Below are 12,034 nucleotides of genomic sequence, written 5' to 3'. Positions count from 1 at the left end.
CTGATTTGCCAGGATGGGGAGTCCGCCCCCAGCCTGGCCTCTGAGCGGTGTCCCATGCAAGAACTTTACCTTGTTCACCGCCCCAAGGAGGGGTCTTCAACTGACTGGTCTGTAGCCTCTCAGGCTGTGTCTTTTGCAACAGCTCAAGGCTGGTGGGCACATAGCAGCCTTCACTGGGAAGAGCATCGCCAGTGGAGCCACACAGTTGGCTCTGAGCTCTGCCCATGGAACTGGGACCCGGCTCCCCACCATGTGGCCTGGACCGCTGCTGCGCTCACTGCATAGCCTGGGTCTCCCCTGAGCTGGATGATGGGGCGGGGGAGGGGGAATTGGAGGGAAGGTCCCCTAAGAGGTTCTGTCCCAGTACATGAGTCTGTAGGTGGGGGTCCCCTTTGTAGGCGTCGAAGAGGTAAAGGTTGGTTATTGCAATGGAGGAACTCAGCGTGGGGAGACTTCTGACTTGCCAGCCAGCAGAACGGCAGAATGTCATGGGTGGACACTTCCCATGTTAGGAGCAGGCAGAGAGGGGCAAGTGCTGACCCACCCACAGGGGCCACATGTCCAGAATGGAGGGCCCCGGACACGAATCAGAGACCTCGCCTCAAGAATGCGGAGAGGTCCTGGTGCCTGAGTGCCTGAGGGTGGAAGAGCAGGATCCATTGCTCTGCACGGGGGATCCCCTTACAGCCGGCCTGTCTACACCTACTGGAGCCATAGGAGCAGTTGCCTTTGACCAGCCACCTGCTCCCTCTGGTGGCTGCTGCCACCTCTGCGCCTGGCGAGTACACACTGGAATGTCCCCTCCCCACATTCCCTCTGGCCCGGGAACTGCATACCGCAAACATTGGGTCCAGAGGTAGAAGTTGCAGCCACAGAACTCTGACTTGGCCTCAAGGTGACATTCAGGTCCCGTGAGTGGATGCAGGTGCTGTGAAAATCCTACCTCTCCCTGCCTGGGGTCTCTGGGCACAGGGGACTAAGGCTCACCTGTCAGGTCAGGGTGGAGGAGCAGGAAGACACAACACACTTCCGCAGCTCAGTAATGTCCCGTGTTTGGGGCTCACCCAAAACTCCGTCTGGAGCAGCGTCTCTGCGAATACTGTTTTGGCTTCGGGGATGTTGACTTAGCAGCCACATCACATCACCGCCCGAGGCTCTGTGCCCCTTGGTTGGCTGGGGACCCCCTGCAAGGTGGTGACCTTGCTGATGGGGCTCCTTCTGGCCCAGAGCAGCAGTCACATCCCCCAGCCTTTCTCAGGGCCACCTGTCAGAATGCTCCTATAGCCCTCCACTCACCTCCGCCTCCTCCAGCCTGTCACAACATTATGGATGCCATGCAGGTTCCACCAGCCCACAGGACGGGCATCAAAGGCTCCCTGTGGGGACATGGCTCCTCTGCTGTCATCCGAAGGAGTCCTTCACAAACTTCCGGTGCCTGGCCTCCCAGCCCAGGTGCTGGCCCTCCTGCCTTCTGCCCATCCAGACTTGGTGACTGCACCCAGCATGGGCTCTCGTGTTTGTTAGGAAGCCAGTCAACGTCAGGCGTCAGGAGGGAGCGTGTCAGCCAAAGCACCACCCAGAGATCTGCTTTTGACCCTGCTTCTCGGTGCCCAGACTGCAGCCTCCGGCCCCACGGCTCTTCCTCCACAGGCCACGGCGGCGGGGGGGGGGGGGGGCGGGGAAGGGGCGGGGGGTGGTTTCCTGCCCAGTGGACCTCGTGCTGTCTGCCACCGACTCCACAGACCTGTCATGGGTCCTGTTACCTGGCCCAGCGGGGCCTTCTGTTTATCTTCCTCCTCCTCTCGCTTCTGGAACACCTCGTCCCTGACCGTGTCCCTTCTTGTCACCGAAGCATGAAGGGTCTGGGGTGTTTCCCCGCTTGGAAACCACGAGGCCAGCCAGATACAGATAGAAAACAAGGCCTTCTGGCTGGAGCCACATATGCCAGTCCCCACGTTTGGGGGCCAGATGTTAGCTGCAGGAAGTGGGTTGCCCCCTCAGGGGAGAAACCTCAGGTTCTAGGAGACGCTGGACTTCTATGGGGCTGCTAGCAGGCCTGCCTGTGTCCTCTTCCCCAAAGTGACTGGGTCACTTGACGTGGCTTAAAAACAGTTGGCACAGGTTCCTCTGAGTTAGGGGTCACGATGCTGCTTATGAACTATTTAAACAGCTTCATTCGGCACATACAAGGTCCCCTGTGAAGTTTTAGGTATTTGTGGAGGACACAGGTCCTTGCGGGGAAAGATGCACCTCTCCTGGCCTCCACGCAGGGGAGAATCGCATGATGGCTGGAGACGTTCAGTTGGGTAGTGATGAGGGACATGGGCAGTGTCTGAGCGTGTCTGTTGGGTGGGGTCCCGGGAAGTAACGGAATCAATGGGCAGATGAGTGAAGGTCTGCGTGCCAGAATGGGACATCATCTGTTGGGGCCAGGCCCCTCTGCCCGGCCCCTACCTCCAGCTAGGAGCCTACTTTGCAAGGCTGCACAGGGGACATGGAGGTCTGGGGAAGGAAATGGCACTCTGGATCAGCTTGGCCAGCCAGGCTCCCCACCAGGGGTCCATGCTCCAGAAGTGCTCCTCCATCGCTGCCCCATGACTGCAACCCCCCAGGCAGGCCAGCCTCCTGTCCCCAGCAGGGTCCCCTCCGTGACAGCCCTGCCTTCCTTTCCAGACGGGAAGCCAGTGGAAGTGGACCCTCACCACATCCTCATCGAGGACCCCGATGGCTCATGTGCCCTCATTCTGGACAACCTGACTGGCATGGACTCCGGCCAGTACATGTGCTTCGCGGCCAGTGCTGCTGGCAATGCCAGCACCCTAGGCAAGATACTGGTGCAAGGTGAGCCTTGGGAGGGAGGCTGGGGTGTGGGGCATCTGGACCCTGCTCTACCTTGGGGACTCAATGGGGGGCACAGGCCTGCGGGTGGGGCTGATGGTGGCCATGTGGATTCCGACCACATCTGGGGAACTCACTGGTGGAGTAGGGTCCCTCTCCATCATGGTGTCTCTCTCTATATCTCTTCCCCTTCCACCACTCGGTGGCCCCACAGTACCCCCACGGTTTGTGAAAAAGGTCCGGGCAGTGCCCTTTGTGGAGGGAGAGGACGTTCAGGTCACCTGTACCATCGAAGGTGCCCCACACCCCCAGATCAGGTAGGCCAGGCAGCGTGGGGGCTGGGACAGGGTCTGCTGGACGCTGGCAAAGTGTGGGTGGGCTCCATGTGCAAGCCCAGACTGCAGGGCGGGGGCGAGAGGAGGGTGTCAAGTTGGGGAGGCTGGGGTGGCTCTGCCTCACACTGTAGGGTTGGCCATAGGTGGTACAAGGATGGGGCCCTGCTGACACCCAGCGGCAAATACCGAACCCTGAACGAGCCCCGCAGTGGCCTGCTGGTGTTGGAGATCTTGGCGGCCAACAAGGAGGACCTGGGCCACTATGAGTGCGAGGTGACATGGGCAGACATAAGGGCAGCTGAGGGGACTAGCTTGGGGCCTCCCATCACCCAGTGTCCCTGATGAGGGAGGGACCCCGGCTCCCCATCACCCAGTGTCCCTGAACCATGATGAGGGAGGGACCACAACCCCCTATCACCCAGTGTCCCTGATGAGGGAGGGACCCCGACCCACCATCACCCAGTGTCCCTAAACCATGATGAGGGCAGAATCCTAGTCCCCCATCACCCAGTGCCCCTGATGAAGGAGGGATCCTGGTCCCCCATCACCCAGTGTCCCTGATGAGGGAGGGACCCCAACCAACCATCACCCAGTGTCCCTGAACCATGATGAGGACAGAACCCTAGCCCCCCATTACCCAGTGCCCCTGATGATGGAGCAATCCCTGGCCCACGATCACCCAGTATCCCCAGTGAAGGAGGGGATCTCTGGCCCACCATCCAGTGTCCATGACAGGGGACAGGGACCCAGATGGGAACCCTGGGTGGCATCCTCTTTTCTCCCAAAGCCACTTGCCCACCTGCAGGGCCGGGGGTGGTCTGTGGATGGTGTGTGCAGGCTGTGGCTCTTCCTGGCTACCAGCCCCCTCTGTGTGGCTGCAGTTGGTAGCCTAGGTGGGGCCTGGCCCCTATGGGGGTTCCTGTGGGAACACACAGACCTGAGCCAGCTCTGGACCCATACTGTCTGATTCAGTCACTACTGGCCACATGCAATTTGAATTGAAATCAATAAGTTACCTGTAGGTAAAGATTCAGTTCCATGCAAGTGCTTGGGCCCATATGGCCACCACACTGAAGTGTGTAGACAGTGTCCCCAGTGCCTAGGAAACCCTGGGCAATGCTGGGTCTGTGTGGGAACCCTTTCTTTGGTGATAGGCTCTATGCCTCTGGGACACAGCCAGGGAGGGCCCCCACTACAAACAACCTGCATGGTCCCCAGGGAGCCACAGGCTCTAAGCAGGCTCCTGCCATCTGCCCTGCAGTTGGTGAACCGGCTGGGCTCTGCAAGGGGCGGGGCAGAGCTGTGCATGCAGAGCCCAGCTGTGCGAGCCCGGGAACAACGTCGCAGAGAGCAGCTTGCAGCTGTGGAAGGTGAGTGCTGTGGGGCTGGGCTTTTCCCGCCAGCTTTTCCAATCAAGGTGTGCTTCTTGGAGGAGGGACAGTGAGGGCCAAGGAGGGGTCTGGCTGGGAGAGGAGGGGATGCAGAGGCCGTGGAGCTAGGGCTGGGTCCCAGCGCCCTACTGGGGCAGCATGAGGTGAGCCATGAGCCCAGAGCTTCAGCAAGGCTGAAGGGCTGCCCTGGGGGTGGCATCTTCCTCACCATCTCTGGGGCAGTAATGAGTGTGTAGAAAGGTCCTATCTGGGCCAGGCAGGCTGCTGGACAGTAGCCAGCCAGGCCTCGTGATAGGTGGCAGCAACATTAGGTAGGACAGCTTTGCCGTGTGCAGAGCACAGGGCTGCCGGGTCTCAGCTTGGCTCCCAGGAGAGGGAGTGGTGTTGGGGTTGGGTTGTTCATGGGAAAAACAGAATGTCGTGGCTCTGCCTCCCTAACCTGGCCGGGGGTGGCCCCTGGGGTCCTGAGATGTGTCTCACTAGGGGGAGATGTGCTTTGGGGTGGGAGGTGAAGGGTGGGTGGCAGGGCACCTCACGCCTCCACTCATGCCTGGGTCCAAGATCCCAGCTGGGCCCAGCCCAAGAATGGCTGGGATGGGGAGGGTGGCAACTGGAATCTGTTCTGGGCCTGCTCAGTCCCAGAGAGCAGCCTGATGGGGCAGGGTGCAGCCCCAGGGACAGCTTCTCCCAGTGCAAGTATCCCCACCTATAAGGTGGTAACTCTTCTGTTCCTGGAGGCATACAAGCAGAGGCTTGACTAATACCTGGTGGGGCTTCAGCTCCCACAGTAGGAAGGGCTGGAATACATGTCCTCCCAGCTTCTGAATGTTGGCTTCTGTGATGCCTTGGGCTACTGGATCCAGTCCTTCCTGGGGCCCCATGCCTGGGCGCCTCTGTCTATCTAGACCCTCCTACAGTCAGCCTACTTGGCACCTGAACTTTGGCCTCACAGCCTTTGAGACCCTCCACAGACATCACAGAGAGGGCAGGGGTCCTTGTTCCTGCCCCCAAGAGGATCCTGTGATGTCTGCAGGCACCTGCACTTCCTGCAGTGTAGCATCTTATGTAGGGGAGGTGCTGCATAGGGACTTCAGTGCTCCCTCTCAGGCTGGCAACAAGCATGTCCTACAGAGGCATTCACTTCATTGTCATGATGGGTCACTTTCTGTCAACGTCTGACGGCTGTGGATTCTGGAAGAGGGGCAGCCTCCTGGTGCCTCACATCCAAGAAGGCGGGTTCTCACAGACCCAGGATTGGAGCCCAGCGCCTACTGCTTCCTAACCCTATCCTGCTGCTTCATCTTTAACCTGGTGGCTCTATGGCCAGCACGGCCCTGGCCAGCCTTGTGGGGTGGGTGCTGCCCCCTCGCTTGTGGAACTGCACTGGGCCAGGAGCCTTGCTTCGCACGGCTGCACCTCTCCAATAGCTGCCAGTACTCACTGGAGCTTAGGGCCCATCAGGTGGCTGGCCAGTTCAGGAACAAAAGCACCAGGCAGCCAAAACATGTCCTGACTACCACCCCATAGAGCAGCAGGAGGGGACCCCAGTCATGGGGGGCGGGGCGAGGAGAGGAGTTCTGCACACAGGGTCCAGTCTTCAGGTGGCAAACAGGCTGGCTCTCTCTGGCCCCAACTTAATCCTCACACACAGGGCGTGTTGGTGCATCCCATTCTCTCTCCCAGGGGGCTTCCCTCTCCAGGAGGCAGCTAGCACAAACACGCACATGTACATACATACATGCATGTGTGCATGCACATGCTTGTGTGCACACATATACACAAATAAATGAGGCTCCCAAGGGCCATACAGATACAACTGGTACATTTAATTCATGTGCATCCAATCGGAGACAAGTTTAAAATACTCTTGGTCATCTAAAAGGAAAATCCTTTTTCTATATGGCACTGTAGCAAAGCCTGAAATCCCACACACGAAGCCAGGGTGCTGTGTGCCCCAGGCCATGCCACTTGACTTTTTTGAGCATCCCACTCAGCTTTGTCCCTAGAATGGCAAAAGGGACTGTTGAGACCTAAGGGTACTGGTAGCCGCTGACTGCCTGCTGTCCAGCAGGGTGTGGTTGAGAGGGGGCATCTCTGTGGCAAACCTGGCCCTTCACAGAAGTTGCAGAGGAAGAGACCTTGAGACAGGTTGGAATAGGTGCTGCTTGGTCCCAGATGAGTCCTATCCTGTCTCTGGGACTCTGATCCTCCATCTGCTGGCTCCAGAGGGGTAGAAAGGTAGGGTAATCAAGGCAGTTGAATTTGTAGGTAGCTTCTATGAGGAGACCTAAGTTTCTTTACTCACTTGGAGCTCAGGACCCTGTCCAGGCATTTCTGGTTGCTCCTGATGGGATTTTCATGGCCTCACGCTACAAAGCTCATATGTGCCACCTCCCTGGAGAGATGCCTTTGTTCTTTAGGAATTTTTATAAAACAGGCACCAGCCATCCCAGTCGCAGTTTGATTCCCATGAGCCATTCCTTTCCCCAGTCCTAGCCTTCAGTTTTTGTCTGAGCAGTGGGACCTTAGGTTTGACAAACTCACAGGGCTCCCTGGGCACATGAGCTGAAGAAAGAGCTTGAATTTTATGTGGACTGCCTAGGTGGGGCCCCTACTCTTCCTACGGTCCCTGAAAGACCCTCATTTCCTCATGTTAGACACATTTGATGTTCTACTTCCTTATCCCCCAGACACTCAAATAAGACTCTGTCATCTCCATTTCAAAGATGACAACTGAGGCTTCAAGCTGAGACAGATAGGCCAGGCAGGGCTTGGATCCAGTGCTCCTAAGCCGAGCAGGTTACTACACGGCCATGCCATTCAAACAGCTCAGCTCCAGAGCGCTGCCTGATCTGTAACCCTGGCTATTCCGACTGTTTTCTTTGTAGTCACTGAGCAGGAGACTAAAGTCCCCAAGAAAACCATCATCATGTAAGTGCAGGCGTGTTCCTAACTTTCCTTCTGACTGCAGTGCCCCCTGCATGCCCACTAACCCACCTGGACCTTGCCTGTGTGGCCCGGCCACCTGCTTGTCTGACTACCATATGGCTTTTGCTCACCACGCAGACTGCCAGCACTTTGCAGAAGCTCCAGAGGGGACCCACATTCCCCTGGGGTCTTGACTACCTTCACACTTCACAGCTCTCTCTTACAGGGCCTCCATGGCTCCATTGTTTCCGCTGGGTAGACTTACTCTGTATACTTCACAGCAGCACACCCAGCTTGGACCCAGAATCACACCAGTTAGTTTGGAGCCGGGACTGAGAGCTGTTTCCCACAGTGGGCCAGAGGCAGAATTCTACTCAAAACCCTAGAATCTAGGACATTTCTGTCCAACAGAGCTTTCTGTGATGTTGGAAGTATTCTCTATGTTGCACACTACAAGAGCATCCACTAGCCATATGTGGCTGCCAAGTATTTCAAATGTGTCAAGTGTAACTGAAGAACTGAATGCTAGATTTTAGTTATTCTCATTAACTTGCATTTAATTAAAATAGTGTAACCCTAGTGGGCAGCACAGCTCTAGGTCCCTTACATGTCTCCAAGCCCAACCCTAGCATTAGGGAGATGGGGAAACTCACGTTCAGGGAAGAGGCTTGCTCAGGGTGTCTCATGATTGGAAGCCAATGGATAACCATTTCCCCGGTGCCACGCCCGCCATCCCTTTCTTTGGTGCCTTCAAGGCTGGGGTTGTTGCTACTTAAATTACACAAGAGGTTTGGAGCTGAGTGAAACCACAGAAGACAGAATTGGTTTTGACCTGGATGATCGGGGAGGACTTCCACTAGAGGGTGTGTGCAGGTGGAGATTGTGGAAAAGCTTGCAAAAGCCAGGAGGCAAGAAAAACTGGTCTAAGACCAGATGGCTGGGAAACTCTGGTTGGTCCCCATGGACCTGTGACCTCCTCAAGGGGCCTGAAGTTGTCCAAGTTATGGAGAATCTTATCATCAGACATTTGGTCAGATCCTGGGTTAACCCTTCCTCGACTTCCTCCCTCCTCCTCCTCCCTCCTCCCCCAAGGCACGTTGCTGCCCCACAATACATGGGGTAGTAGTAAGTACCCCATCCCTGGAGCTATGCGACTGTGTCTGAGCTTTATACAGATTAACTCTACATTTCATCCATGAAAGGAGCATCTCTATTATTTACATCTTATGGATGGCTCCTGCTCTCTGAGGGCTCACTGGGGTAACCCACATGATATAAAGCATAAGGCACTGGTGGGATGGACAAGGAAGGCCATATGGCTATGTCCCTGCATACCTTCCCATTAACTGCACAAAAAGCACTGGGATCTCCGAAGTGAGATGGTCATAAATGGAGGAGAGACTAGCACACAGAGACATTGTAAACCAGTCTCAGTCCAGGGTTTTGAGGCACCTTGTAATGTGGCATGGCCCTCCCCTGATGCCTCAACTCTTGTTTTGAGATATGCACACTAGAGTTTGAGGTTAGCCAGATGGGGCTTTGTGCTTTGTTTCCTTGGTTCTCTGTAGGTTCCAGAGGTTGGGCTCAAGCACATGTGTAGGAGTTTGTGCAGTGTCACCACTTGCTTGTGAGGACACTAACCCTATCACTCATGTGGCCCCTGCATGTGCTGATGGTGTGGGCACTGAGCAAGGCTGCAGGTCTCTGTGCACATTTCCTCTTGGCCCTCTCCCCGCAGAGAGGAGACCATCACCACCGTGGTGAAGAGCCCCCGTGGCCGGCGCCGGTCCCCCAACAAGTCCCCTTCCCGCTCGCCTTCTCGCCGCACTGCCAGCCCACCCAGGCCAGGCCAGTTGGCCCCCGAGGTGCTCTACTCACTGGGGGCCAGCCAGCCTCGAAAGCCTGAGGTGGAACCAGGCTGGAGGCCCACTGTGCCCACGCTGTACGTGACGGAGCCTGAGTCCCACACGCCGGCCCTGCCCCAGGGCACGAGGCCCCAACCCAAGTGGGTAGAGGTCGAGGAGACTATTGAAGTCCAGGTGAAGAAGACGGGCTCCAGGGGTGCATCTCCTGCCAGAGAGGCACCCGACAGCTCCACAGGGCTCCTCTTCACGATGTCAGGTGGGACACCCACAGGAGACCCCAATGCAAACAATTCCAACAACAAGTTACTGGCTCAGGAGCCCCAGGCCCAGGGCAGAACCATAGTCAGTGCTGGAGAGCCTCTCACCTTCTGCATGGACGCTGGGCCAGAGGAGACCCCTGAACCTTTCCCTCCCCAAGCAGCTGAAGAAGAGGCTCCCCTGGAGGAGATGGAGGAAGGAGGTGCCCTCCTGATAGAGGAGCCTCAGGGCACCAACAGCCTTTGGAGCCGTGACCCCAAGGTCCTCACACACGATGGCCGAGTGCTGACGCTGGCTGACCTGGAGGATTACGTGCCCCGGGAGGGGGAGACCTTCGGCTGTCATGGCCCAGTGCCCAGCACTTCTGATGACCCACCCTGCGAGGTCTCTGTGCTTCAGAGAGAGATCAGTGAGCCCACTGTGGGGCGGCCTGTCCTGCTCAATGTGGGGCGTCCCCTGGGCCCACGAGGCCCATCCAGCTTTTTCAGTCACCGGGAAGTGTCTCCGTCAGGGCCTCAAGTCCTTGGCCCCAGTGGAATCTCCTTCTGTGTGCAGGAGTTGCGGGCTGGGGGTGCTACCTCCTGGAAGCCATCCTTCTGCACCCAGGTCCAGCGGTCTGCAGACAGTGGCCAGAGCAGTTTCAAAACAGAGGTTTCCACCCAGACAGTCAGCTTTGGGACAGTGGGTGAGACGGTCACTCTGCACATCCACCCAGATGGGGACAAGGCCCCCAGCCCCTCCCAGGGTTGAGGCCATAAGTGTCAGGGGCTTGGCTGTCAGGCACCCTGATGCAGCCAGTGTGGCTGTGTGGAGGAAGCCAGTGCCCCATGGATATGTGTGCTCTGATCCTCCCCTCCACTCTCCAAGAACTCAGGGCTGGAGCCTGCCTGCCCCTTCTACCCCAGGCACTTGCTACCTCACAAGGCCTGGTCTGGCTGAGGACACTGCATACAGATCTGGAGTCTCAGAAAGTACAGAAGCCTCTGAAGAGTACAGGCTGGAGAGACTCATGGACTGCAGCTCTGGGCTCAGGGCTCTAGACATAAGTCAGGGACACTGTATCTGTCTGGCCATGTTCACAAGGCCGGGATGTCAGGTTTGTCCTGTCTGCTCCAGGCTAGGGTCCTGGTCTTCCTCTCAGGTGGGGGCTCCCCAGCCGCATCTTCACCATGAACATTTGTCTTGGCCTCTGGGAGGCCTGTGCGGGGCACAGCCTTGCAGGCCCTCCTGAGCCTTTCTGCAGGGTGGACCAGGGTCTGTGCATGGGAAGTGGCCCATCAGATGGCCCCGATGATGATAATAAACTGGTTCCCTGCACTGTGTCTTCTCTGCTTTCTTGCTTCTCTGCCTGGTGGCTCCGGCGACTTGTTGAGGAGGGCCTTCTATGCCTGGCCCTGGGGACCACCAGTAGCAGCCCTTGGTGGGCACCTGACACCAGCCTGTGGGTTCAGGCCCATCCTAGGCTCCCTGGGTGGAGGCGTGACAACTTGCCGGTGTAGCTTGCTCACACAGGCTGTGTGGCTGGTGACAGGTGCTACCTTGTGACAAGACTAGTGGTCATTCCCAGCCCTCTGGAGGCTGAGCAGCCCTCCCTACCATCTGTGCCTGGGGAGTTGTTGGTGAGATGGGCACAGAGGCTGTGATGTGTTCGGGGTCTGTTGACCTCCTTGGACTGGGGAAGGATGAGACGCGTGTCCCAGTGCCGTTGAGGGCACACAGACAGCAGACTGACAGTCGCTTCTCCAGCTTGGAGGGTCTGAGGATACAGAAGATGAACAAGAGAAAAAGTCTGGGGTGAGGGGAGAGCTCCAGGTGGGGGTACCTGCTGGGAATGGAGTGGTAGGCATCCCTGGGCATGTGTGAGGCTGTGGTGTGACCATAGGAAGAATGGCCCCCAGGTGGGGGAGGAAAATGTACCAGGAGCTAGAGGCAGGGAGCCAACAAGGGTACAGTGGCCTCAGTGGGGCTAGGCTGCAAGTGGAGGGGAGGCCGCTGCCATGCATGGCTGGCCTGGGAGGGCAGGAAGGACCCCTTGGCCCCTGACAGCATCAGGCTGTTCCCAGGCTTCCCTAGAGTGTGGGGCTGGGTTCCCTTGGGCCTGGGTGGCCCAGTACCCTGGGGTCTGGAGTGGACCATGGTGTGGAGGCCAGTCCCAGGGTGAAGGTATGGGATGAACTGAGACTGAGGGGCAGGACCAAGACAGAGGCCAGGTGTCCAGACCCACCTGTGCCCAGAGGAGCCCCCGTTTTCAAAAGTCCTGGGCTCACTGCCTTGAGTGTGTGGTGGGTCAGATTGGTGGGAAGGGCAGCTTGGAGTCAGCTCACTGGGGCAGCCTCTGAGGACTGGGACAAGGTTTCTGGAGCCCTCTTCTTGGGCCTAGGCCATGCCTCACCCCTACACGCTGACCCGCCTCTCCCAC

At 57.7% G+C, this 12,034-nt stretch overlaps 1 protein-coding gene across 1 annotated transcript in view; it reads left to right on the top strand.

The window, feature by feature from the left end:
• OBSCN (obscurin, cytoskeletal calmodulin and titin-interacting RhoGEF) overlaps nt 1-12,034 on the top strand; it is a 96,242-nt gene that overhangs the window by 70,193 nt on the left and 14,015 nt on the right. Inside the window, exons 40-43 of the mRNA XM_049648814.1 lie at nt 2,674-2,841; nt 3,053-3,155; nt 3,317-3,446; nt 4,435-4,543. Coding sequence (XP_049504771.1) covers nt 2,674-2,841; nt 3,053-3,155; nt 3,317-3,446; nt 4,435-4,543 — 510 coding nt within the window. The remainder of the gene's footprint in view (nt 1-2,673; nt 2,842-3,052; nt 3,156-3,316; nt 3,447-4,434; nt 4,544-12,034) is intronic.

Source organism: Panthera uncia (genome assembly GCF_023721935.1).
Source record: "Panthera uncia isolate 11264 chromosome A1 unlocalized genomic scaffold, Puncia_PCG_1.0 HiC_scaffold_17, whole genome shotgun sequence".
Classification (NCBI taxonomy): domain Eukaryota; kingdom Metazoa; phylum Chordata; class Mammalia; order Carnivora; family Felidae; genus Panthera; species Panthera uncia.
This window is presented reverse-complemented; position numbering and strand designations above follow the sequence as displayed.